The sequence below is a fragment of the Dromiciops gliroides genome, chromosome 2 (assembly GCF_019393635.1).
Source record: "Dromiciops gliroides isolate mDroGli1 chromosome 2, mDroGli1.pri, whole genome shotgun sequence".
NCBI lineage: Eukaryota > Metazoa > Chordata > Mammalia > Microbiotheria > Microbiotheriidae > Dromiciops > Dromiciops gliroides.
Window position 1 is genome coordinate 442,504,066 of NC_057862.1, and position 26,357 is coordinate 442,530,422.

The 26,357-nt window shown below is 41.8% G+C and overlaps 1 protein-coding gene across 1 annotated transcript in view; it reads left to right on the forward strand.

Moving 5' to 3' along the window:
* Positions 1 to 26,357, forward strand: part of LAMA5 (laminin subunit alpha 5) — a 225,312-nt gene that overhangs the window by 78,528 nt on the left and 120,427 nt on the right. Inside the window, exons 2-4 of the mRNA XM_043980944.1 lie at positions 18,790 to 18,935; positions 19,405 to 19,590; positions 19,714 to 20,270. Of these exons, the coding sequence (XP_043836879.1) occupies positions 18,790 to 18,935; positions 19,405 to 19,590; positions 19,714 to 20,270 (889 nt within the window). The remainder of the gene's footprint in view (positions 1 to 18,789; positions 18,936 to 19,404; positions 19,591 to 19,713; positions 20,271 to 26,357) is intronic.

The window sequence follows — 26,357 nt, forward strand, 5'->3', positions numbered from 1 at the left end:
TTTAAGAATTGGCTCTCAGAGATGTGATAGGAGCTGGCTCCAGCACAACCCGAGAGTAACCCAACATCCACCCAAAGCAAGCTATTTTACTTAGATAATTCTAAATAATAAGAATTCTAAATAATAATAAAGTTTTGCCTTTCTAAATTGAGGGTTTTAAAAATTGAAATTGCTTCAATTTACTTTCTTTTAAAAATATTTTATTGTTTCAATTAACAAGTTTTTAAAATTAATTTGTCCCTCCTTAACCTCCCTTCCAATTGAGCAAATAATAAAAGAATCAAGCCCTCAATACATAGATGCATACTTCCACAAAATAAATTCCCACATTAGCCATGTCTGAAAATAAACATCCCTTTTTGCATTTCAAGTTCCTCACTTCTCTCTGTCATGGGGTAAATGTTGTGTTTCATCTTTATTCCTCTAGACTCATGGTTTATTCTGTTGATCAGAATTCTAAAATCTATCAAAATTATTTTTCTCTACAATGTTGTTATCATTGTATAAGTTGTTCTCCCATTTTTTCTCACTTCATTCTGCATCAGCTTAAATCTGACTCTCTGAAATGTCCATTCATTGCTCCTTGTTCTGATGAACAGACTGTCTGATTCCACATAGCAATCCTTCAGATACTTGAAGACAGTTTTCATGTTCCCCTCCTCCTTGAAATATTCTCTTCTTCTAGTCATACACTCCCAGTTCCTTTCATTACTCCTCATATGGCATTAATTTGAGACCTTAACTATCCTTTCTTCCCACCCCCAGACATTCTTTAACCCATCAGTGTCCTTCCAAACATTTGGTGATCATAACTGAGCACAATATTCCAGATGGGATCTGACCTGGGCAGAGTAAAGTGAGACTCACACCTCCCTGGTCCTGGACAGCATGCATCTCTAAATGCTCTCTGAGATCCCATTATTGGTTTTGACTGCTTCTTCACAATGGTTCCCTTTCTTGAGCTCATAGTCTCCTAGAACCCCAGTTCTTTTCCATCTTGCACATGTGAAATTGGTTTTAACCCATGGTAAATTTCATCTTACTAGGTTTTGTTCATTTCTCTGGCCTGTTGAATTCATTTTAGACATTGATGCTGTGAACCAATGTGTTGACATTCCCTCCCAGCTTTGTGCCATCTGCAAATTTAATAGGCATGCTATCTGTGCCTTTGTCCAAGGTATGGATAAAAAAAGCCCATACTGCATATGACCTATGACAGATCTGGACTGCCTGAAATGATAGTTTGGGAATGGCAAAGCTTTGAATCAAGGAAGTCTTACTCAACCCAGGGACCAGGAACATTTGAAGAATGTATCTTAGTCTTGCAAGCTTGGATGCAGGGATCTGAGTTTAGTGTAGAAAGAAAAGTGAGCTATCTTGGAAATCAAGACAAATTTCCTTTCACCAAGAAGAGAAATTGGGCCCCCAGGAAGTTGACAGCATGTCAATGCGGCCTAAGGTGTATTTTATAGGATATAAGGGTAGAAAGGAACCTTAAAGATCTTCTCGTTCAACCCTTATAGGTACATTGTTAGTTGATTTTTCTTTCCCCATTACAACGTGATCTCCTCAAAGGCAGGAACAATGTTGTTGACTTTTTTGTATTTTGAATGGGCTTAGCACAGTGCCTAGTACTTTATAAATGCTTGACTAGGAAGATTTCAGAAAAACCTGGAAAGACTTACATGAATTGATGCTGAGTGAAATGAGCAGAACAAAGAGAACAGTATACACAGTATCAACAACCTTGTGTGATGATCAACTGTGATAGTCTTAGCTCTTCTCAGTAATACAATTATCCAAGACAATGCCAGAAGACTTATGATGGAAAATGCTCTCCAGATCCAGAAAAAGAACTATGGAGTCTAAATGCAGATTGAAGCATACTAATTTCACTTTTGTTGTTGCAGTTGTTTTTTCTTTCTTGATTTTTCCCCCTTTTTTTTGATTCTTCTCTCACAACATGACTAATATAGAAATATATTTAACATGATTGTAACATATAATCTAATCAGATTGCTTGCTGGTTTCAGGACGGAGGACAGAAGGGAGGGAGGGAGACAAATTTGGAACTCAAAATCTTATAAACACAAATGTTGAAAACTAAAAAAAAAGCTTATTCCCTCCCTCCCTTCCTTAAATTAATTGATTAATTAATTGGTTAATTAATTAATTGATTGCTTAATTAACTTATGAACAAATAAATTCTTGACTAGCTGAATCAATGTTGCCTAGCCATCTGTATATCTGATAGAGAGGAAAGGATTATACCAGCAGAACAATCATCGTTTTGCAAAGGATTTTCTCACACCTGATGTGAGAGGCTTGACAAACATCCACAGAATCTGGCAAGCTCAGAAAAGACATGAACTGTCAGGGTTTGCATCAATACGACCATGAAAGTCATCTTCCACTTGCTTTTTGCCTCCTCATTTGAGAATGAAGGTTTGCACTGAGAATTGACTAGGGAAATGAGTTAATTGAATGTTGACTAATTTTTTTCCTTGAGTCCAAAGGGAGGTGAAGCGGAAACTTCTATGCATCAGCTGTTAATTAACTAATGGCTTAGAGTAAGTAAACTGAATATAGAGTTTACCCTAGGGGGCTCAAAGATGTGAACCAAGCCTCATTTATTTTTTTCCTATTCCTCATGAAAGAGGCTCCTTCAGTTGGGGAAAATGCTGCTTCTAGCCAGGTTCCACATTGGATTCTTTCCCAAGGACCCAAAAGTATAGGGCTATAAGATACAAGCCAGCAGCTCAGGACAGTGGAGCACAGTACGGTAAAATTAGCATGGTATTTGTCATCAGGGAACCAGTATTTGAATACAAACCCCTTAGCTTGTTACTAGTACAATATTGGACAAGTGTCTGGGCCTGAGTTCTCTCATCTGTTAAATGAAGGGGTTGGACTAGATGGTCTCTGAAGTCTCTTCTATTATCTGGAGACAGAGGATTTGGTTTCTAGTCCCTGTTCTGTCATTTATTAACCAATCAACAAACATTTATTAAGCTTTATGACCTTGGACAAGACACACAAGTTAATACTTATTTTTCTGCACCTCAGTTTCCTCATTTGTAAGATAGAATTAATACTATTTGTCCTATCTACCACTAGGATTATTGTGAGAATCTGGACAGTTAAGTATACAGAATGCTACGTAAAGCAGAAAACCTATGCCAATGGCAACTATTGTTTTTAGTCTATGTTCAATGAGAAAGTGTCACAGAGGGACAACAGGTAACCTATTGTGTAGGGGAAGAGAAGGAGGTTGTTGCCAGTAAGACTTAGGTCCCTTACCCTTTTAAAAAATCTGATTAGAATACTAGAGGCCTAGGGTCTCCTCTCTGCCTTTCTGTCTCTGTCTCTGTCTCTACTTGTCTCTGTCTTTGTCTCCCCCCTTCTATCTCTCTGTCTCTGTCTGTCTTAGACGCTGTCTCTTTCTCTCTGTCTCTGTCTCTCTCTGTCTCTTTCTCTCTGTCCCAAACTGCCCCCTCCCCCCACTACTTCTCAACCCTAGAGTACACATACCCCAGAACACATACCGCCTCTTACCATGTACAGCAACCTTGTGTCCCAAGTTCTAAGACCAAGATCTATAGATTACCCAGGGAAGAAGGGAAGGAGGGAGGGAGCTGTGCCCTTGGAAGTTTAGGCATTTTGGTAGAATAGAAAGAGAGCCATACTTAAGGCTGTCACTATAAGAGAAGTTCCTTTGGCTTGTTCATCCTGGTTGAAAGAGAAGACTAAATCCACTGATGTCCCTTTTCTACTCGCTTTCTGTAATAGGTTCCTTTCTACTTTCCCCCCACATCTCATTTGTAGGTGGATTTGTGATTAATGGAAATATCTCTGCCATTAGAGGATGAGAGTATATGGAATTAATCCAGGGAATTTCCTGATCAATTTAATAAGTTCCCCAACTAACTAGATGAATGTACATGGTAATGAACTTTTGGGGTATCTGATGGGCACCACCCTCCAGAGGGTAGAGGTACCTTTGTTAGTCCTTACTGAGAAGTCAAGGGATGGCTCCTGATTGGGTTTCCAGGGACTAAGGCTGCCTCCTTGATGGCTGGCTGGCAAGGACACTGGGAAGGATGAACCCTTGTTGGAGAAACTAACTTCTTCCAACAACCTTTTAAAATGAACTGGGAGGGGCAACTAGGTGGCACAGTGGATAGAGCACTGGCCCTGGGGTGAGGAGGACCTGAGTTCAAATGTGACCTCAGACACTTGACACTTACTAGCTGTGTGACCCTGGGCAAGTCACTTAACCCCAATTGCCTCAACAACAAAAAAAGTATATATAAAATTAACTGGGAGACTCCACACACACACGCACACACACACATACTTTTTTTTTTTCATCTTCTTCACCTTTTCCCCATTTAGAAGACAGGCTAGGATTTAGCAGAGTGGACCTGTGTCCTGGGTCCTGGGCAGGGGTAATCTATATGTACACATGATCTCCTTCTCTCTGTAAATGAAAATGGTTGCCTTTGAGTAATAACATATAGGAGTAAAAAATACCTTCATAAAATGTTTTCACCCACATGACCTATGAATAGAATTTCTGATAATGGATTTTCCCAGTCCAAGAGATGGCAGCAAATGATAAGTGTTATTACAGAATCATGTAGCAGAAGCACACTTGTCCTTGCCCACTTGCCCCAAAAGGGAAATTCATGGACAATATTCCTGAGTTCCAACTTCCTATGTAGAGGAGGCGGGGTTCGGTTATCTTAGTTGTAAGATTCTAAAATCTGTACTTTTAATCAAGGAATGGAGAATTTGGGAGGAAGTCAGAATTAGGGTGTACCTTCTGAGTAGCCCCAAGTTTAAAAATCCTAGGATTCAGCCTTCTATCACGGAAAGGGAATTTCCTAGGTAGCTTTATCTCCTTTTAGTTCAAGGAGAGAGATTTCTTCAGTACCAGCCTTGGGGGTTGCCTCATGAGTTACCCTCAAATTTAAGAGTTCAGTGACATGGCCTTCTAAGGAAGACAGGGAAATCTTGAGCTGTGTCACTAGAGAAAGAAGAGGTTAACCAATATAGGCCCTGTAGCTGAAGGAACAGTAATGCTGTGGAGGAGGGGAGGAGGTCTTAGAGGAAGGACATTACCTAGCCAGAAGCCCCAAGTTCCTCTGGCTTTATAGCTAAAGAGAAGAATTGATAATCACACAAAACTGATGCCATCATGGCTAGAAATAGGTACCCCTAAATGTTCCACCTGGTCACATTGACTGAAACCAAGCGAGGAATACTCTGCACATGCTTTAAAGACCGAAACCAGGCAAGGAATATTTGCACATACTTCAAGGACTTGCTCGCTATTACACAATACATGTATGTGTATACATAAGGAGGCCATGGAGGCAGGGAAGGTATAAGCAGCTGGGGGATCAGAAAAAGGCCTCATGAGGGAGGTAGGCACTTAAGCCTAGGAAATTAGGGATTGCAAGAGGCAGAGGTGATGCAGGAGAATATTTGAGGCACGTGGGGCAGCTTATGTGAGGGCACAGAGTTCAGAAATAGAATACTGTGTGTGACAAATATCAAAAACACCCATTTTGACTGGAGTGTAGAGCTCAAGAAGGGGAGAAATACATTCATAAGGTCAGAGAGGTAGGTTAAAAGAGCGAGGTCATGAAGGGCTTTAAAATCCAATCAGAGGAATTTGCACAAGTGAGATAAATGCAAAGGAGAGGTCTAGTCTAAATGTTACAAGCATTTAAGGGAAAGAATCACTAATAATAACTATAAATGTAAACAGCTCTGATGACTCACCCCATATCTACCAGAGAGGCAAAAATGTCAAAAAATGAAAATGATACATGTTGGGGGAGTTGTGAGAAGACCTATGAATTGATCCAACCCCTCTGGAAAACAAGTTGTACATACCCTTGGACCCAGCATTGTCTCAAATTGTCACATACCCTAAGGATATCATGGAAAGGGAGAAAAGTCCCCATATATAACTATGTGTATAGCAGTACTGTTGGTAGTAGTAAAGAACTGGAAAGAAGGCGAATGCTTATCATTTCCTCTGGACAAATTGTGGTATATGAATGTCAGGGAATATTACCGTACTCTTAGAAATCATGAATATGAAGGATTGTGAGAAAGTTGGGCTGATTTGTATGAACTAATAAACAGCAAATAAACTAAACCAGGAAAACAATTTCTACAGTGACCTCAATAATTCAATTGAAAATAACATTGAAAAACTTTAGAACTCTGATCAAAGCAGTAGCCAGTCATGAATGATTGTGAAACTTGCCTCCTGACTTTCTGCTAGAACTAGGCAAATGTTTTCAGGCATGGGGAATGTTATGATTAATTTTGCTTAATTGTACTTAATTGCTACAAGGAAGGGTTAGATTCAGTCACAGACCTATCACACACACACATACACACACACAAAGTTATGGAGAGGGGAAGGTACTAGCAAATGGGGAGATCAAGAAAGGATTGTTGAAGAAAATGGTGCTTAATCTAAGTCTTGAAGAACAGGTAGAGGTGAAAAGGGAAGTGAATTCCAAGCATGGGGTGGAAAGTTACAGAGACAAGAAATGGAGTGCCATGTATGAAGAACAGTAAGAAAGACAGTTTGGCTAAACTGTAGATTTTCGAAAGAGAATAATAAAACTAGAAATAAGTGGAGAATAATAAAACTGCATGTAATAAAACTGGAAAGGTAGGTTGAGGCCAAGTTGTGAAGAATATTAAATGCAAAGCTAATGTGTTTATATTTGATCATTAAGGTTATAGGGAGCCATTGGAGTTTACTGTGAAGAGTATTAATATAGTCAGACCTACATTTTAGGAAAATCACCTTGAAAGCTATGTGGAGGATATATTGAAAGGGGTAAAGACTTGAAGCAAGGAGATAAATTAGAAGGTTATTTCAATAGTCCAGGCCAGAGGTGGTAAGGACCTGAGCTGTGGTGGTGGCTCTGTTGGAAAGAGGACAGAAATGACAAGCTTTTGGAAAGGTGATTGGATATGTAAATTACAGATGAGTGAATGTGAAGAATCAAGGATAACACAGACATTCCAAATCTAGGTAAACTAGAATGATAGTCTTGGACAGAAATAGAGAAGGTTATAAGAGGGGTGGAACTGGGGAGAAAGATATTGAGTTTTGCTTTGGCCATGTTGAGTTTGAGATACTTGTGAGCCCCTTCAGTTTGAAATGTCTAGAAAGTGGTTGATGATGGGGGACTGGATCTATGGTATGGGTGGAAGGAAGAAACAGAAAGAGCATCGATATAATATTTGAGGGGCAGCTAGGTGGCGCAGTGGATAGAGCACCGGCCCTGGAGTCAGGAGGACCTGAGTTCAAATCCGGCCTCAGACACTTAACACTTACTAGCTGTGTGACCCTGGGCAAGTCACTTAACCCCCCAATTGCCTCACTTAAAAAAAAAAAGAAAAAGATATAATATTTGAAAAGAAAAAAGTATTTGAAGAGGGAGGTGATCACTTATATAGGTATATGAATATATGTAGGCTTATAGAGCAAAGAGCATCTGAATAGAACTTTGAAAGAAGGGACAGATGTCAATACTTACTTATTTAGTCCTCCTTGTGTGATATTGGGGGTGTCTGGAGGGGATTTCATTCCAAGAATAAGCAATGACATGAGCATGAATAAAAGCACATTTCAATTTATTTTACATAATTTCAACTAGATCCCCACTGATCTCCCACCATCCGCCACTTTTGTTCCTATTCACATGCCACTAAATGGAGCTAGAGAAAGTCACAAAGCCATGATAACTGGGTCCAGTACAAATTTATGATACATAGTCTCAACTGGGCGCTCAATGAAAAAGGCAATAAGCAAAACTTCCTTAATCAGTTCCTTCTTCCATTCACAGAATGTCTATCGCAAACCTTTTCATCCATCCTCAAGCTTCCTGTGGCACCCCCTCCAACAATCCTTTCAGCTGAGGACCTGACTCATACTTCAGTGGAAAAATTGAGGCCATTTGCCAAGAATTCTCCCTTGTCTCCTCCTCATCTCATAATATTCAAAAGTTACCTCCCATAATTTCCTCTTTCACTCACATTTCACAAGAACTTTTTTTTAAGGCAAACCCCTCTACCTTCACCCTTAATCCCAATTCCATCTCATCTTTTCAACATGTCTTCACCTGTCATCTCTACTCTTGCTAGTTTTCATTCTCTCCTTTATGTACTGGCTACTTCTTTGTTGCCTACAAACATGTGCAAGTGTCCCCAATCCTTAAAAAAAAGGCTTTACTTGAAATTAACATTCTTGTCAGCAATTATCCTATATCTTTCTTCCATTTATTGCTAAACTCCTTGAGAAAACTGTCTACAATGGGTGCCTCCATTTCCTCTCCTCCCACACACTCCTTGATCTAATGACACTGGCCTTTGTGTTGTTTCTTATAAAACATAGTCCATCCTAGAGTCTTTTCACTGGCTTTCTCCTATGACTGGAATTCTCTCCCTCCTCATCTCTGGCTCCTGGCTTCCTTCGATATTCAGTTCAAATCCCACTTCCTGTAAGAGGTTTTTCCTTTCTTCCTCCTCTCCACACATGGTGCATTCTCTCTGAGATTCTCTCTCATTTACACTGTATGTATCTTGTATGCACATAGCTATTTACATGTTGTCACTCCCATTAGATTGCAGGCTCCTTACAGGCAGGGACTGTATTTTGCTTCTTTTTTGTATTCCCAGTGCTTAGCACAATGCCTGGCAGATAATAAGTGAATAAATGCTTACTATCATCTGAGATGAGGGAGGGAAAGATAAGAACAAGAGATGTAAAATAGTCCAACTTGGCTGGAAGATTAAACACATAAAGAAGAAGAGTAGGTGATGCTTTATAGGTAGATTAGAGCTAGATTTTGGAGCTCCTTGAATGCCAGAGCCATGAATGTATGTTTTATTCAGTAAGCAATTGGGAACCATTGATTGTTTTGTAATAGAAAAGTGATTAGATTAAAGAAATGCATTAGGAAGGGTTCTTGGGCAGTGGTACAAAGAATAGATTTGAGCAAGGATTGATTGGAACTGTGAAGACTAGTTGAAATATTATTATCATAGAAGTTTCCCTAGTAGGGGCCATAGATTGAACCCAAGGTATGTATGATTAACCATTCAGAGATTGGGAAGATAACTTGTACTTCATCCATCTCACAGTAGTCAAGTGTGAGTTTTTCTCCAATATATCTCTACCGTCCCTTTCATCCATTATAGCTCAATACTCCCCTACTCTTTTTTTTCACCTCTGTCCTTTTGTAGGTATATTGATATTGGCCAGTTAGGGAGGTTATAACTTAATTGCAACCCAGGCTTTCACTGCAGCTGTGTAGGCAGACACATGCCTCCTACTTACCCAACTGTCTCCATATCCTATCCCCAGGATCATCTCATGGTTTCTTTTTCTTTTCTTCTTATTTTTTATGTGAGGCAATTGGGGTTAAGTGACTTTCCCAGGGTCACACAGCTAGTAAGTGTCAAGTGTCTGAGGCCAGATTTGAACTCAGGTCCTCCTGGCTCCAGGGTCAGTGCTCTATCCACTGTACCACATAGCTGACCTCATGGTTTCTTTAGAGGCACTTCAGGGGTAGGTTCTAGAGTAGTGACCAGTGAATAAAACTACCTCCTTTTAATTTTTTTTTTTGGGGGGGGAGAAAGAATGAGTAGAACAAGTAGCTACACTGCACAGCATCTTGCGTGATGAGTAACCCAGGAGGAGTAGGCATATTGCAGGTCTTATTACAGTACATTTCCCTTCTACTCTACCCCACCATTCACCCTATTTCCAAACTTTCCTATTTCTAAGGGCACCATCATCCTTCTGGTAACCTAGGTTCTTAACTTTCTTGTTATCATCAACTCCTGACTCAGCTGAAACTGCTCTCTTCAAAGTTCTCAGCATTCTCCTAAGTGTCAAATCTAATAACCTTTTCTCCCTTTGCATTTTTTCTTCTTTTTTTTTCCAGGGCAATGAGGATTAAGTGAATTGTCCAGGGTCACACAGCTAGTTAAGTGTCAAGTGTCTGAGGCTGTATTTGAACTCAGGTCCTTCCTGAATCCAGGGCCTGTGCTTTATCCACTGCACCACCTAGCTGCCCCGTCTAATAACCATTTCTCAATCTTCATCCTTCTTGAACTCTGCAGCATTTGACACTGATGAATACTTTCTCCTCCTAGATGCTTAACTCTCTTCTGTGAGTTGTTGAAAACAATGTGACATGGGGGCAGCTAGGTGGCACAGTGGATAAAGCACCGGCCCTGGATTCAGAATTACCTGAGTTCAAATCCGGCTTCAGACACTTGACACTTACTAGCTGTGTAACCCTGGGCAAGTCACTTAACCCTCATTGTCCCCCACAAAAAAAAGAAAACAATGTGACATTTTAAAAACTCATCTCGGCTCAATTTTAAAACTTGGAAATGTAATTTTCCAATCTATTTTTTTTAAGTGAAGCAATTGGGGTTAAGTGACTTGCCCAGGGTCACATAGCTAGTAAGTATGAAGTGTCTAAGGCCAGATTTGAACTCAGGTACTCCTGATTCCAGGACCAGTGATCTAAACACTGCACCACCTAGCTGCCCCATCTAATCTATTTTAAAAGTATCCAAATGAAGAGTTTCAGTGGGTTTTGAATCCATTTGTTAAAAATGTAAAATGACAACATTTGCCTACTAGTTTGCAAAAGCAAGTGATTGATGTCAGGGAAGATGGACATTTACTCAAAGAATTTCAATTTTAAAAATCTTTATAAGATTGTTGGTTGGGATTGAAGAATGAGGATCTTTATTTAGTAAATACAGTTAATGATGGCTCTTCTTCCATTTAGATCTATATATCTTTCTGAGGCATCCTTTTTAGCTATGACACCCAAAGTATCTGACTAAAATGAACTTAGAATCAGATCTGGATTCCTGCATAACTGAGTGTTAAAACAAGATTTTAAAAAATAATGAAGTATCTTCAATTGCATTGCTTTCATTACAATACTATCATTAATAATTTTAGCGACTGCAAGATATTTTAATACAAAATATTATTTTCAAAGTATTTTACCTCTAATCCCTTTTCATTTCTATTTTGTATAAATTTCATCATAGGATTACTAGTATAGAAGTATATGCATATGATTTATGAATGAAATATATATATTGCTGTTCAAAAATTGTTTACTGATGGGGTATACAATTTAAAAAGCTTAGAGACTAAGGCTCTAAATGAGCAGAGATAAAGGGCTGAACAGGATGGGTCTCAGTGGGAATTGGTTGGAAAAGATATTGAGAAGGTAGAATCATCAGCACTTTGCAACTTGCTGAATGAGTGGGAAAAGGGAGGAGGACTTTTAAAAATTAATGTTTTAAGTATAGTAAGTAGGAGGATATCAGTGCCATCAATAGAAATAAGGAAGTTAGGGGGTGGAATAGGTTTTAGGAAGAAGATGATGAGCATGTTGAGTTTGGAGACACCCAAGCAGAGTTATATATCCAATAAACAGTTGGAAATATGGGACTAGAACCCTGAGGAATTATCCATCGGAATAGAGATGATCACTGAAGCCAGGGGAGTAGATGAGATCATCAAGGGAAAGCCCGTAGAGAAAAAAGAGTGCCAAGGACAAAAACTTTAGGAAAGCATCATGTTTCAGGGATTATAGGAAGATGAAGAAACTAAAGAAAATGGAAAAGGAGTGGTTTTCAGGGACACAGGACAAGAAGCATGAGAGTCCAGTGTCACAGAATCTCGGGAAGGAGAGAGCATCCAGAAAGATGGAGCAGTCCAGTGTTCAATGCCACAGAAAGGCCAAGAAATATGAGGAGTGACAATAGGCCATTAGATTTCATAATAAGGAAGTCATTAGTGACCTTGGAGAGGGTTGTCTGAGGACAGTGGTGAGAACAAAAGCCACATTGCCAAGGGATCAGGACTGATTGAGTGGGTGGTGGTTAACAAGAGGAGGCAGCAAGTATATACTACTCTTTCTAGTATCTTGGCATTCAAGAGGCAGAAAGCAAGAGGATACTAACTAGAGGGAGTAGCAAAGTGATGGCGGTGAGATTTTTAGGTCAGAGAATCTCATTTCTTGACTGAAGGATGTTTGATGAGGCAAGACCACAGAGGAGGTAGAAAAGAATGGAACTGAAGGTCCTGGTGGCAAAGAGTAAGGTCATCACATCCCCTAATACTGGAGTGAAGGAGGCAAATGGAGAGAGTTCACATTCAATGGCCTCAGGTAAGGTAGGAGGCAAAATTGTTTGTTGAGAGAGAGGATATAGAGTTGTGAGTTTGAGATCAGTAGAAGGTCTGGAATTGCTGTTATGGGAAAATCATAGAGTTATAGGATCATAGACAAAGAACTAGAAGAGACATTAGAGATGATGCTGCAATGAGAAGAGGATTGGATTCAGAGCCATAAGACCTCGGTTCAAATCCTAGTTCTTCCATTTACTATTCGAGTGACCTTGGGACGTTCTTTCTCAATGTGGACCTTAGTTTCTTCATCTATAAAATAAGGGAGTTGGAATAGATGACATCTGAGGCCTCTTCCATCTCTGTGATCCAACCAAGGGGTTGATGGAGGCCCTCTGGAATGCCACAATCTGACCCATGATCAAACAAGTGGAAAGTGTGAAAATGGGTCACATCCCATCCTCTCCACATAGCCAATAATAGAGTTTGTCTCCCACGTGACCAAACCTAGCCTTATCTCCTAACTCTCCCTACCCTACCCCCTTCCTCTTCTTTACAAACTCCCAGCTTCCTCCATCTAGCTCAATGTTAGCCCTGACCAGCAGTTATAACCTAACAGGGCTTGCTACCCAGAGAAGCAGCTCTGAAAATGCCACTGGGAAAATTCTCTTTCTCTTCTCTCCCCATCCCAGCATATACCTACTAGTACCTCCCCAGATTACCTGGTGGCCTCAGTGGTCTCTGTGTTCTAGGGCATCAGCAGGTAAAAAAGTTCCACATCCCCCTTTTTCATTTTGAGTAGGACAGAGTGAGCAGCACAGAATGAGCAAGCATGGATGGGTTGCAAAAGATCAAAGATATCACTACATGATCATTGCCCCCAAATTTCCCTTTTATTATCAAGAATAACATTATCCTTTCAGTTATCTGGATTCACAACTTTGGTGTCATCTTCACCTTCTCATTCTCCCTCATGCCATGTATCCAATCAGTTACTAGATCTTAACATTTCTACCTCTATATCTCTCACATCTTGTTCCTTTCTCTCTACTTAACACAACCACCACCCCAATTCAGGATCTCATTCATGCTAACATAGATTATTTAAATTTTCTTCCAACTGGTCTTCTACCTCAAGTCTCTCCCTTTACTAATCAATCCTCCACACACTTTTTAAAAAAAGTGATGCAATTGGGGTTAAGTGACTTGCCCAGGGTCACACAGCTAGTAAGTGTTAAGTGTCTGAGGTCAGATTTGAACTCAGGTCCTCCTGACTCCAGGGCTGGTGCTTTATCCACTGTGCCACCTAGCTGCCCCGACACACTTTTACCAAAGTACAGATCTATCCATATCACTTCTTTACTCTATTCAATATACTCTAATTATTCCTGAATGATTCTAGGAACAAAACAAATTTCATTTTTTCTTATCCTTTCAAAATGTCTATTTTAGAATAAATTTTATAATGTATTATTATTATAGTAGCCTATACTATCCCATGTAAACATATATACATATAATTTCTAAATAAGTAAATATACACAAATTGGGGGTACATGTTCAAACATTTTTTACTGATGGGATATGTGATCAAAAAAGTTTGGAGATCACTAATCCAGAAAAAACAAAGTGGTTCATTTTACAGATGAGGAAACTGAGCCAGAGAGAGGAAGTGACTTGCCCAGACCACATAGGTCATAACTAGAAGTCCTAGGATTCAAGACTTCTGACTCAAAACCTTGAACACAAAGTGGAAATTGTTCTTTCCCCTACCCCATGTAGTCAGATGACTAATAGGATTGTCATGCAGCAGTGAAGTCAAAATTGAGGTTAGATAACTTAAATTTGTAGAGGGCCCAGTAAGCATGATTTCACAATTTATTTCTTCCAGCAGTGCTCAGCAGCCTAAGAGTAGGGGCAAAGGAAACCAATGGTAGGAGTTTCCCAGGTATGAGAGTTAGCAGGATGGGAATGGTGGAAGGAAAAGGGAAAGGGGGATTAAAGGATGTAGAAGGATGAATTATTGAAGTGGGTGATCAAAGAGTCAAGACTGAGTAGAGACAAAAAAATGAGGCCAAGACAGGGCTGATTGACCAGGGGAATAGAGAAGCAAGGATGACAGTTTACAATGAGGGTAAAGGATAGTGTACAGTGGAAGGATCAGAGATCCTTCATAGAGATCAAATTTCAGATTTCAAGGTTTTGAAGTGGAATAGTGATGGCAGAATCTAAAATGTGACCATCCTGGTGGGGAGCTGAAGTGAAGAGAATACAGAGGGTCCTAGAATATTTCCCATGGGTCTGGGCATGTACTCTGGCCCTTTTTACTAGGACTGCTATAATCTACCCTTGCTACACTTGCATTATAGGATTTAGATCTAAAAGGGACTTTGGTAATCATTTAGTCCAACCTCTTCATTTTATAAAGGTAGACGCTAAGGCCCAAAGAAAGGAAGTAATGCAGGTATTACACCTAATAATAGCAGAGTGAGGATTCAAACCCAGCTCCTCTGAGTGAATCTAATACTCTTTTTACTATACACCAGCTGCTTCTTTTTCAGCGATTAGACCCTATAATAACTTTGGGAAGGAAGTTCATTCTCAGGATCACTTCCCACCATTCCCCAGTGAAATGGGAGAGAGGGGGAGGGCAGGGTGAGGCAAGTTTCATTTGTAAACTGATAATTGGTTCCTTTGCCTATCAGAGGAGGTCTGATGTCCAGGGATAAGAGACAATGATGACTCCTCAAGAAACAGGCTTGAATACCTACAGATTTTCCTTAACCCCTCACCTTCAAATTCCAGTACCATCTCCTAGTTGTTTGTTTTATGAAAGGAATGAATGGGAGCTTATTTGATAGTGAATACTTTAGAAAGTCCAGACCACCATCACCAGGGCCAATGCATGCAGTTAAAGTAGTAACTCATCTGGGGGTGGGTAGAGAAAAGGAAAATCCATTGAAAGGCTACAACTATCCAGCCCAAGACAGGGGAAGCACAACTCTAATTTGCTGTCCAAGGAGAGTTCAGGGCTTTCTTTCAGTTGGGTGGAACCAGAAAACAAAGTCCACAGTTAATGTTTCTCTCTCTGTCTCTCTGTCTCTGTCTCTCTGTCTCTCTCTCTGTCTCTCTGTCTCTCTATCTCTCTCTCTCTCTCCTCTTTATCACATATACATCATCAAAGATGACAAATACAGGGGGAAGGGTGGGAGGAGAAAGGCTAAATTCTACCTTTTCTGTATCTGGGAACTTTGAGATTTGGAGAATGAAGTCATACATGGGAGGGGGTTTGGGGAGGTGAAGTGCTATATAAAATTATAATAGTTTTTCTCTTTCTAATCTGGAAATACTACAGAATTTAGAATCTGAAGCCCTGGGTTTGAATCTAGGCTTTGCTATTTGCTATGTTTGTGACCTTGGGCAGTCAATTAATTGGTAGGTCTTGCTTTTCTTATATGTAAGATGAAAGCTTGATTTAAATCAGAGGCATCAAACATGCTACATGAGGCCCACAACATCCCTATCTGATTTTAATGTGTTGATGTATTAATTATAAAAGAAACCTATAAACATGTATGGTTTTTTAAGTCAATATGGGGCTGCAGGGATCCTTATGTATGGTTTAGTGGCCCTGGTTCTATTTCAGTTTGACACCACTGACTTACTTGATAATTAAGGTTGATTTCCACCAAACTATGCACTCCTTCCAAACTATTCACAGTATCTCTACTGAAGCTCTCTTCCTTGCCTCAGGCTCTGGGAACAGGTTTAAATGACAGTGGTCAACTGTGCACCTTCTGAATAAAACAACCTCAGATTAGAATATCATACAAATAATCCCTATCCCCCAAAGGTCAGAAGAGGGAAAAACAAATTTTTGTCAAATCCAAGATGCTTGTAAACTTCAATGTGAAGCAAGAAATGCTGCCTCTTTCCCAGTAGAAGCAGAAACATTTTGCAAAAGGCCAGCCTCTGGTTTGGCTTGTAGACTCCAAGGAAGAACAGCTGGCCAAACAGATGCTTCTGACAAGGGGTTCCCTCAAGGATGATGTTTGGCAGAAGTGAAGGGGAAAAAAAAAGGAAAACCAATCACAGGAGCCACCCAAATGCAAAAACATCTGGGACACAAACCCAGCACTAGAGTAAAGGTCTTGCCTTGTTTATGGGGCCTTTCCAAAACCATAACAATGTGGCTGAATGACTGGCGGGGGCAGATTTGGGAAGGTGTTGTCTTGTAAGGGTGGGATAAATATACAGGAATCCAATATTACTGCAAACTGCAAGAGTCCCAGTGACAAATGTGTACATAACTCTGTGACTCCCTCATTCTGGTTCCTCTTGTGGTTTCTGAAGGATACTTGGCCCTGTCTGGTCTCCATGATCATGGAGTGGATTGGTTAGGTGCTGGATGACCTCTTCATGAATCAGACTTCATGGAAGAGAACACTGAACAGTCTCTAAAGACAGCCTTTAGAGAATAGGAACAACTTTACAGAAGCTTTGGCAGTTGGAGAATAGTGGAAAAGCACAGGAATTGTCCTAGGAAGACCTAGATTTATATCTCTCTACTTATTAAAAGCTTAATTTCATTTTTTCAATTAGTCAAAATCTATTTTCTCTCCCTCTCACTTCTCTGCCCCACTGGGGGGGGGGGCGGGGAAGAAAAGAAAAAAGCAAACCCTTATACCTAATACTCATTGTCAAGCAAAACAAATTTCTACATTGGCCACATCCAAAAAAATATATGTACCAATTTGCATCCATCACTTCTCTGTAAGGAGGTAGGTAGCATGTTTCATCATGCATATATCCCTCATCTTATTAGCAAAGTGACATGGGAAAGAGCTATTTGAGTTTTTTGGTGCCAAAATGAGGGTGGTTTTTTTTTTACATACTATTGTTTCTCAATGAAGTCTTATTTTGATGTTTCATCACGGCTCTGAGGTGACCCCAGGTTCTGGAAAACTATACTAATTTCTTCTAGGACAGGCCCATACATATACCATCAATCTAGTGTCTGGGGATCAGCCTGCCTATGTAAAAAAGAGAAAGAAAAAAAAGATCAACATGAGAGAATTGGCTACCAGGAGATGATTTATTTCTTGACCATAGCTTCTCAAGAAAACTTTCTACTAAAACACATAGGGGCTGGGATCTATCAGAGGCATTGCCAACTAAAGAAATCATGCATCTTTGATGTATAAGTAGATAGTTGTTTATTATTATTATTATTATATCCCCCGTAGTTTTATTTTTATGCCTTATCCTAGTGTACAAGTCTGGGAGAGTAGAAACAGTATTAGACTTGAAGTCAAGTCACCTGTATTCATACTCCCAGCTCAGACACTTCCTAGCCCTGTGACAATGGACCAATCATGGAACTCTCTTTTGTTATCTATAAAAAAATCAATGGTAAAACTTGAATCTTCTCCCCAAAAGGATTGTGGGAAAAGTGGTTTGTTAACCTTATTATTCTAAATAGATATGTTGTTATTATTATAATGATGGGAAAAGCTTCAGACACAATCTGGCAAAACACTGTTGTATACATCTGTTGTCTGAGGACCATCCTAGCTAAGTACAGAGAGATTCCCCATCAGCTGTTTGCTCACCACATAAGGAAATTTTTTTGGCCAATAACAATTCATGAAACATTCTGCCTCTGACATTACCAGTATGACCTTGGAGAAATCACTTAACTTTCTTGAGTTTCATTTTTCTTGCCTGTAAAAAATGAGCCGGTTAGATTTGATGAAATCTCAGTCCCCCTCCCAGCTCTGTGACCCTATGGACCTATCTATGACGTGGAAAGGCATGGAGGGGCTGCTACTTGCGCAGGAGGAGGGAGTATCCACTATCAGTTTAATCTTTAGTCCCTTGATGTGTTGAAATACTACTTTTAATAATATTGTAGAATCTTAGGATTGTGAATTTAGAGTAGTAAGGGATTTTAAAGGTCGTGTAAGTAGGTTCTGAAATGTGAAAAATGGAAACTTAGTCTCCTAGAGTTGCCACTGACCATAACAACAATCCGAGGGACTTTCTTGCTTAAATCTATGTATTGGGGGGGGGGAATGAGATCCGTTTAGTTTGACAATGAACAGAACGCAACAGGACAGCTCTTTGTTCGAGGGGCACCAAACTTACAAAGGAGGAAGAACAGAACTGGGTAGAAGGAGAACATTTTTCGTTGAAACATCCTCACCTCACAAATATGAACCAGTTGAAGTAATTTAAGATTTGTCCTTCACAAGTTACTAAGTAACATATACCAAGCTTATATTATAGGTGCTTGGTAAAAGATGTGTTAGACTAGATGACGTCTAAGGTCTCTTCCAACTCTAAATACTGTGGATACCAAAATACTTATTTCTGAAAGTTTACAATGGGAAAAAGCGGGCTATTCAGTTTAGGTCGGGCCATAAATTTGTAAAAATATTACTTTAGGGTGGGAGAGGAAACTCTAGGAGCCGCCAGGTAATTAACTCTTTCGATGCTGAGCTGATTGGATGCAATTGGAGACAGCGGGATGGGGGTGTGAAAGAGTGCACAATTGTTAGAGTCCCCCGTTTTCCTTGCAGAGTCTGGGGGCTTCATGCTGCTTCCCAGGCCGCCAGGGTCTCAGAGTCAGCGGCATTCTTGGGGCCGCTGGGCGGCGCCTCCTCGGCCGGGCTGGGGGTGCCCAGGGTGGCCGAAACAAAGGGCGAGCGAAAAACCCCTAACTTTTGTAAGGTGCAGAACGCCCGGGGCCTAGGAAGTTTCTGAATGTGGCGGATTTACGAACCCCAAAGCCAGGCACCCGGAGTCTCTCCCCCTCCCCACACCCCAGCCCCGCTCTAACCCACGGTCCGTCTCCCTCCGCTTCCAGGAGGCCCGCTCCCGTGGCTACCGAGGACAGGGGATTCAGGCAGAAGGAGAAAAGCGGAGAAGGAGGAGAAGGCAGCAGAAGGGAGGGGAGGGGAGAGAAGAGGAGAGGAGGGTGGGCACCACAACCCCCCAGTAGGGAAAACTTGAAAAGAAATTTCACGTGAAGGAGGAGGGAACAGGAGGAAATCCTCCCCTTCCATAGAAAACCTATTTTTTTTCCCACGGCCTAGCCCCGCGACACGCAAGGTGGGGGGAAGGAGAGGGTCGACCCCAGGAATAATGGCTGTCTCCTCCCCTTTCCCTTTCTCTCCCCCTCTCCCTCCCCTCAGCAGGTGCCCCGGCTCGTTTCGGGGCCGGAAGAGTTAAAGGCTCTTCTGTCCAGTGTCCAGCCCCGCCCCCTCCCCCTTCCCCACCGGGACGGCCATTCTGGGGGTTGGGCCGCTTGTGGGCGCCAAGCCAAGAGGAGCCGGGCCGGACCGAGCCGGGCCGGGCCAAGCTGGGCTGGGCTGGGTTGGGTTAGGCAGGGTTGGGCCGAGAAGGGGAGAGGAGAAGAGAAGAGGGGCGGGAGGGGGCGGGGGCAACTTGAAGTCTCCTCCCCGGATTAAGTGGCCCAGCCCGCCCTCTTGGCCCCCGGCTAGGGCTAGAGAGCTTTGGGAGAAGGCACCGGGAGGGAGCGCAGCGTAGCAAGAAAAAGTTGGACTCCCGCATTTACCGTATTTATTCATTTATTACTTGGACGCCCAGCGCTCGCAATGTGCGCTTCGACTCCTCTCTGAATCGGGGGCCCCCTCCTCTCCTCCTCCTCCTTCTCCATTTCGCTCGCGTCCCAGCCCCCGCCGCCGGCTCCCCTGAAAAGATGGCGAGGTGGGGAGCTGGGCACCGCCGGGGGGACGCGTCTCTCTGCGCGCTGTCCCCTCTGTTGCTGCTGCTGCTGCTGCTGCTTCTCCATGGTGGGGTTGGGGCGCCCGAGGCCGGTGGCGAAGGAACAGGCAGCTGGGGTGGTGGGAGCGGTGGCGGCTTCAGCTTACACCCACCTTACTTCAACCTGGCGGAGGGCACCCGCATCTCGGCTTCTGCGACTTGTGGGGAGGAGGCGCCAGCCGGAGCGCGGGGCCCCCCGCGGCCCACCGAGGACCTTTACTGCAAGCTAGTTGGGGGGCCAGTGGCTGGCGGCGACCCCAACCAGACCATCCAGGTACGGGGAGGTCAGGCTGAATGGGGTGGTGGTGAGGGATCTGCTCAGTTCGAACTAGTGGAACTGGAAAAGTGGAACTAGTGGAACTGGAAAAGTGGGACTCCTGGGTCCGTCCGAGCATTGGCGGCTGGCTACCTGTTTTCCTCAGAAGAGGATGAGGGTGTGTGCCAGGTCTTTCTTTCCCGGTGTTACGCTTTCGGCCCCTATTTTAGGGTAGAGGTTGTGCTGCTTGTGTGTAGGCGAGTGGGCGGGGGTTGAGGAGAGAGGACCGAGATTTGTTCTTTTCAGAGCCCCGGGGGCACGTTTAGTCCTCTCCAGCGGAAAGTGATTCCCCGGCGCGTGGGAATCCAGTAGCTAGTTGGGTTCTTCGTCCTCTCTAGCAACTAGGTTCATTAGCATTTTCTTCCCAGGAAGGGGAAAGAAGGGAGGTGGAAAGGGTTAATTGACGGGTGAAGTCCTGGACTTGGTGGAGGGACCTGTTGGAGGGAATCTTGGTCTGCTGATCTTGGGAGCAGATTAAAAGGCCCCTGAGTTACTTTGTATTTACCCTCTCGAAGTCTTTGAAGCTTCGGGGAGGGCTGCTGCTCCGGGTGACGCTGAATCCTGTGGAAGGAGGGTGCCGGTGGTAGTATCCTTTTAAGTCCAAAGGGGCTGAGCCTAGAGGAACACAGAAACCACTTGACTTTCAACCCCAGGCTGGAATCTCGGAGAGTGCACCAAATCCAGAAGCTGCAAGTGGAGCAGTTATCTCCCTACAATTAAAATGGACTAACGTTTCCACAGAGATTAGGTAAAATTTAAGAACTTCCCCTACAAGATTTCAGAGTGAGAACTTTCGGAATCCGATTTCTTCCAACATTCTTCATCCCTTCAAAATGATTCTGGCCCCAATGGAGGCAGGGGGCATGGACCAGTGGACCTGAGGGACCTTGGGACCCTGGTCTTTCTTCGTACTGGGCAGGGGTTGAGGCTGAGGCTGCTGATTTCTGGTCTTGGACTGGGGCTTCCTACTTCCCAGATCCCAGGAGAACTAGGATCTGGCCTGGAATCTTTGGGTTTTCCCAGCATGAAGGAGTGTGGGGGACTCTTGGAGCAGGGCCTATTCTATGACACCAAGATCCCTTCCCCCTTATGCTCTTGGGCTAGGAGTTGTCCTGAAGTTCTCTCTTCTTCCCACACCCTCTCTCTTCCCTCACCATTCTGCTTTGGAGTAGTAAATGAAACGGAAAAATAAGAATTTACCATCCTACTTCCCCACCCCATCCCATCTCCTCTGGAGAAATGGTTTGAGAGTAGTGGACAGATCGCCTTAGATACCCCATCAGAGAGGGATAATGGAAGCATTTAGACTTCAAAGGACCTGACTGGGGATTTGGATAGAGAGCTGGGTTAGGGGAAAAGACTCAGCTCCTTTCCTCTTCTGGATGTTCAATCTCTCACCTCTGTGTCAGTGTAAAATACCCCCCTTTCTGCCCTGGTCCTCTTAGAAGCCTTACTTCCTTGCAGAGCACAGCTCAAATGCTATCTCCATCATGAGGCATTTTCTCACTCTCTCTGTTATTTGTAGTCTTTCCTCAAAACTTCTCAGAAGCACTTGTCTTTTTAACCTTTGTATGTGTTATATCCATCTGCCTATCTCCTCCCCATCCAGTAGGGGTAGGTTTCTTAACCACAGGCACTTCTTTTTTATTTCTTTACCCCCATTGCCTAACACAGTGACTTGAATTGAATAGGGAGAGTCAGTGTGGTTAGTTGATAAAGCCACAGACTTGGAATCAGGATAAACTGGGTTTGAATCCTACCTCAGACACTGTGACCCTGGGCAAGGCACTTAGACTCTTTGACCCTCAGTTTCCTCATCTGTAAAATGAGAAGTTTATACTAGATGACAGCTCAGGTCCTTTGGGCTTTATATCCATAATCCTATGAATTTGCTGCAGTGTGCCCTTCAATGTGGTTGAATGTGCAGTGTGCTGGATTTTAAGTCACAGGACCTGAGTTCAAATCCCACTTCTGCCACTATCTGTGTTAGCTTGAACGAGTTGTTCACCTTCTCTAGACCTCAGTTTCTTCATCTATAAAATGAGGGAGTTGGACCTAATGACCTCTGAATTCTCTAAATAGCTCTAAATTCATGATCCTGTAATATATCATTACAAACCGAAGGACTGAGTCACTCAAAGGTGTGCCTTCCCAGCCTCTACATTTCTATCCTTGGACTTGTGTGATCATCAGTTTTTGGAGCTAGAAGGCATGTCAGGAGTCATCTTGTTCATTAGCTTTTTTTTAAACAGGTAAGAAAACTGAAGCCCACCAACTAGTCATTTCCCTTAGGAGAATGCATTTGATTTTTGAAGTCCTTTTCCTCTCCTAAATATGTCATATGATATTTATCTCAATTAATAATACTGCAATTTGAGATGATTGAAAACTGATCAGTACAAACATTTTTCCATTCAAAAATATTTAAGTACTTATTAAGCTAAGTGCTGAGGATCCAAACAATAAAATGAGTTACTGCTCTCATGGAGTTTACATTTTGTGTTCAATGGCATGTACACAGTTAACACTTGTGCTGTGAGAACCTAATGAGCCCTGTGATAGGATACCCTGGTAAGAATGTTTCAGTTCCTCAGCTTTTCTCTTACTTTTGGGAGAAGCTCTGAGGTTCCTGCCGTTCAGGATAGTTGATAGAAGCTGGTAAAACTTTTCAATATTTAACAGTTAGGGTAGTCTTAGAAGGAGTTCTGAGGAGAGCAGCCCCCTTTAGGCTGGAATGGTCAGGATTATAGGCTTCATGGGACAATTGTAGTATCATTGATTTAGATTGGAAGACACCTAAGGGGTACTCTAGTTGTCTCATTTTATAGATCAGGAAACTGAAGCCCAGAGAGGGAAAGTGATTTTGTCCAAGGTCACACAGGTAGCAAGTGGCAAAACTGGGATTGAATTTAGATCCTCTGACTCCAATATCCATGACTTTTTCCAATAGGCAATTCTAACTCTAGAAGCATCTGTAATCTCAACCCTATAAACTCCAGGGCTGGTGGGTGAAGGGAGCATAAGTGAGGTCAGAGCTTTTCTTTTCCAACAAAGTGGGGGGGGGGGAGGGTCAGGTATATGAAAAGTTTTCTTTAATATTTCTTATATTTTACTCTAAAAACAATTTTTTATTTTGATCTTTATATCACCATTATCTTTTGGATAACTGACCCCTCAGTTGTACTGAAGAGAAACAATTAAATGAAAATAACTCCTAGTCCCCTCATCTGATAATGTCCACAACATTCTGCCCTGTAGATCCCTTCTTTTATCAGAGGAGGAAGCTAGGTTTCATTATCTCTTGTCCAGGACCAAGATTTATTATTACAATTACTGCACTAATGTAGCTTCCTTTTGTTTGTTTTTTTCATTCACATCATTGTAGTCCTTGTGTATATTGTTCTGGTTCTACTTATTTAATTCTGCATTAATTTGTACAAATCCTTGTTTCTTTGAATGTTTCCTATTTATCCTTCCTTGGTGGTTGTGCTTCTTTCTCAAAGAGGACCAAAATGACATCACTGTGTTGGGGTCAAGGTACAGTGTGTCCGTCTGTGGCTGATCCGGCCAATATGAACTCAGAATGCTCTACCTCAGGCCAGGCACAAGTGGTTCCTATGAACATTTGGAGTGGAGATGTCTCTAAATTTGCACATCTTAAGTTACTTTTGAGCTACTAGAATTCTGCTTTGCTCTTAGAGCACGGCAATAATATCCTATTAATTAATCTGCAAATACTGGCTTTCATAGTTATGATTATGCCTAACATTGTGTGGCATAGACATTCAGGGATATCAGAGGTTCAGAGAAGAGAATCATCAGAGGTAGCAGAGTCTAGCAGAAAGAACTGTCTCTGGGGGCAGAGGACCTGGGTTCAAATTCTGTCTCTCTTACCCGTGTGACCTTGGGCAATTCACATAACCTCTCTAATTCTGTTTCCCTATAAGTAAAATGAGATGGTTGGGCTAAATGATCTCTTAAGATCTCTTCCAGCTCTAAATCTATGATCCAGGGACCACCCTGAAGTAGTCAAGAAGGGTTCCTGGAGGCAGTAGAGGTTGAAATGTGAATAGGATTCCTCAAAATAAATATATATGACAAAATGGACACAACCATGTGAGCTAAGATTTGGAGTTAGTTCAAGCATTCCACAATTCACAGGCTTTCTTTCCAGTTCTTTGCTGCCACAAAAATTGTTCACATAAATATTTTGCTTATCTATTAGACTTCTGTCATTAATCTCCTTAGGGGTATATGCCCAATAAGTGGATTTCTGGATCAAAATGTATGTACAATTTAGTGACTTTTGGGGGGGGGAGGCAATTGGAGTTAAGTGATTTGCCCAGGGTCACACAGCTAGTAACTCAGGTCCTCCTGAATCCAGGGCTGGTGCTTTATCCACTGTGCCACCTAGCTGCCCAATTGAGTGACTTTTTTTAAAAATTGAAATTCCAAATTGTTATCCAAAATGATTGGACTGATTTGCAGCTCCACTAACAGTTCAGCCAAGTGTCTGTCTTTCCATAGCTCCCGTTAGTATTTACTTTTTATTTCTCATCTTTGCCACCTTGCTGGGTGTGAGACAAAACCTTGTTTGTTTTTATTTTAATTTCTCTATATTAAGTCAATGATAACTTACAGTTCTTTTGAAAATACTCATATCTTTTGATCCCTTATCTATTGTGGAATGACTCTTAGTTGTCTATATTTTTGTCAATTCCCTCCATGTCTTGGATAGGAGTGTTTTGTCAGTTATATTTAATCAGTTCAATGTAAAAGTAGGAGCATTCGCTTCCTGGTCTGCCATCTGAGAACTCTAGGCTTCCTAGCTTTTGTAAAATTGTTCTTGTAGTATGTGGAAGGGAGTCAAAGGATCATTTGTTTTATTGTCCCTGTTTTGTACACCAAGAAACTGAAGCTCAGAGAGGGTGCCAGTTTCCCATAGTCACAAAGGTACTAGGTGGCAGAAATAAAGTTTGTTGAAGGCAGTTGGTATGATTCCAATTTCAGTGATCTTCCTCTTCTCCCATGTTCTTCTATTCCTCTAGCCTGCCCTTTTTTTTCCTCCTTCCCACCTCCAAATTGTGGTTCCACAGGAAAACCATCATTCCTTAGACTTGTGAACTCTTCCTGTAAGAGGAGAAAGCTTAGGAGTTTAAAAAAATTCCTAGAGATGGGAGATTGATGGGAATCTGTGCACATGGCTCAAATGGGACTTTCTCTTTGCTTTTGAGGGCCACTGAATAGCTATCTGAAACATTTGACTTTATATTAGAATCTTCCATGGTCAGCCTAGCTCCCTTAGTATGAATGAAATGGAGACAGTGGACATCCTTTTCCAAAGATTGGGTAGGCTACATTTAAAAACTAGAATAAATTCTAGGGGCATCTAGGTGGCATAGTGGATAAAGCACTGGCCTTGAATTCAGGAGGCCCTGAGTTCAAATGCGGCTTCAGACATTTGACACTTACTAGTTGTGTGACCCTGGGCAAGTCACTTAACCCTCATTGCTCCACAAAAAACAAAACAAAACAAAAACTGGAGTAAAGTCTCTATTCTCTAGAGTAAAGAGAAACATATGCTCATTTTGTTTAGAGATGGAAGGATCTCTATACACCACTATCAAATTCCTGTTATCAGCAAGCATTTATTAAGTGCCTATTTTATACTGTACTGAACATCCCAGGCAGGTGAAGTAAGTACCTTGTCCAAAGTCACCCAGGCAATTAACTGAGGTTTAAATCCAAGTTTTTTTTGTCTCCAAATCCTGAGAGTCCAAAGCATGGTATAAGCTAAACATCCTTCATATTTGACATTGAGATAGGTTATCATCCTTTGATATAACATATCCCACAATCCTTTTCACTTTCTTAGTTCTGTTTTGGCTCAAGCTGATATTAAAATGAGAGGGATTTTGTTGTTGTTGTTATTTCCTTAGCTCATATTGACAAGAGTCAGGGAAGTGGATACCCTGCTGTGGGGTAAGGAAACACCAGCTTTGGATTAAATAGATGTCACAAATAAGTCACACATGGATAACTCAG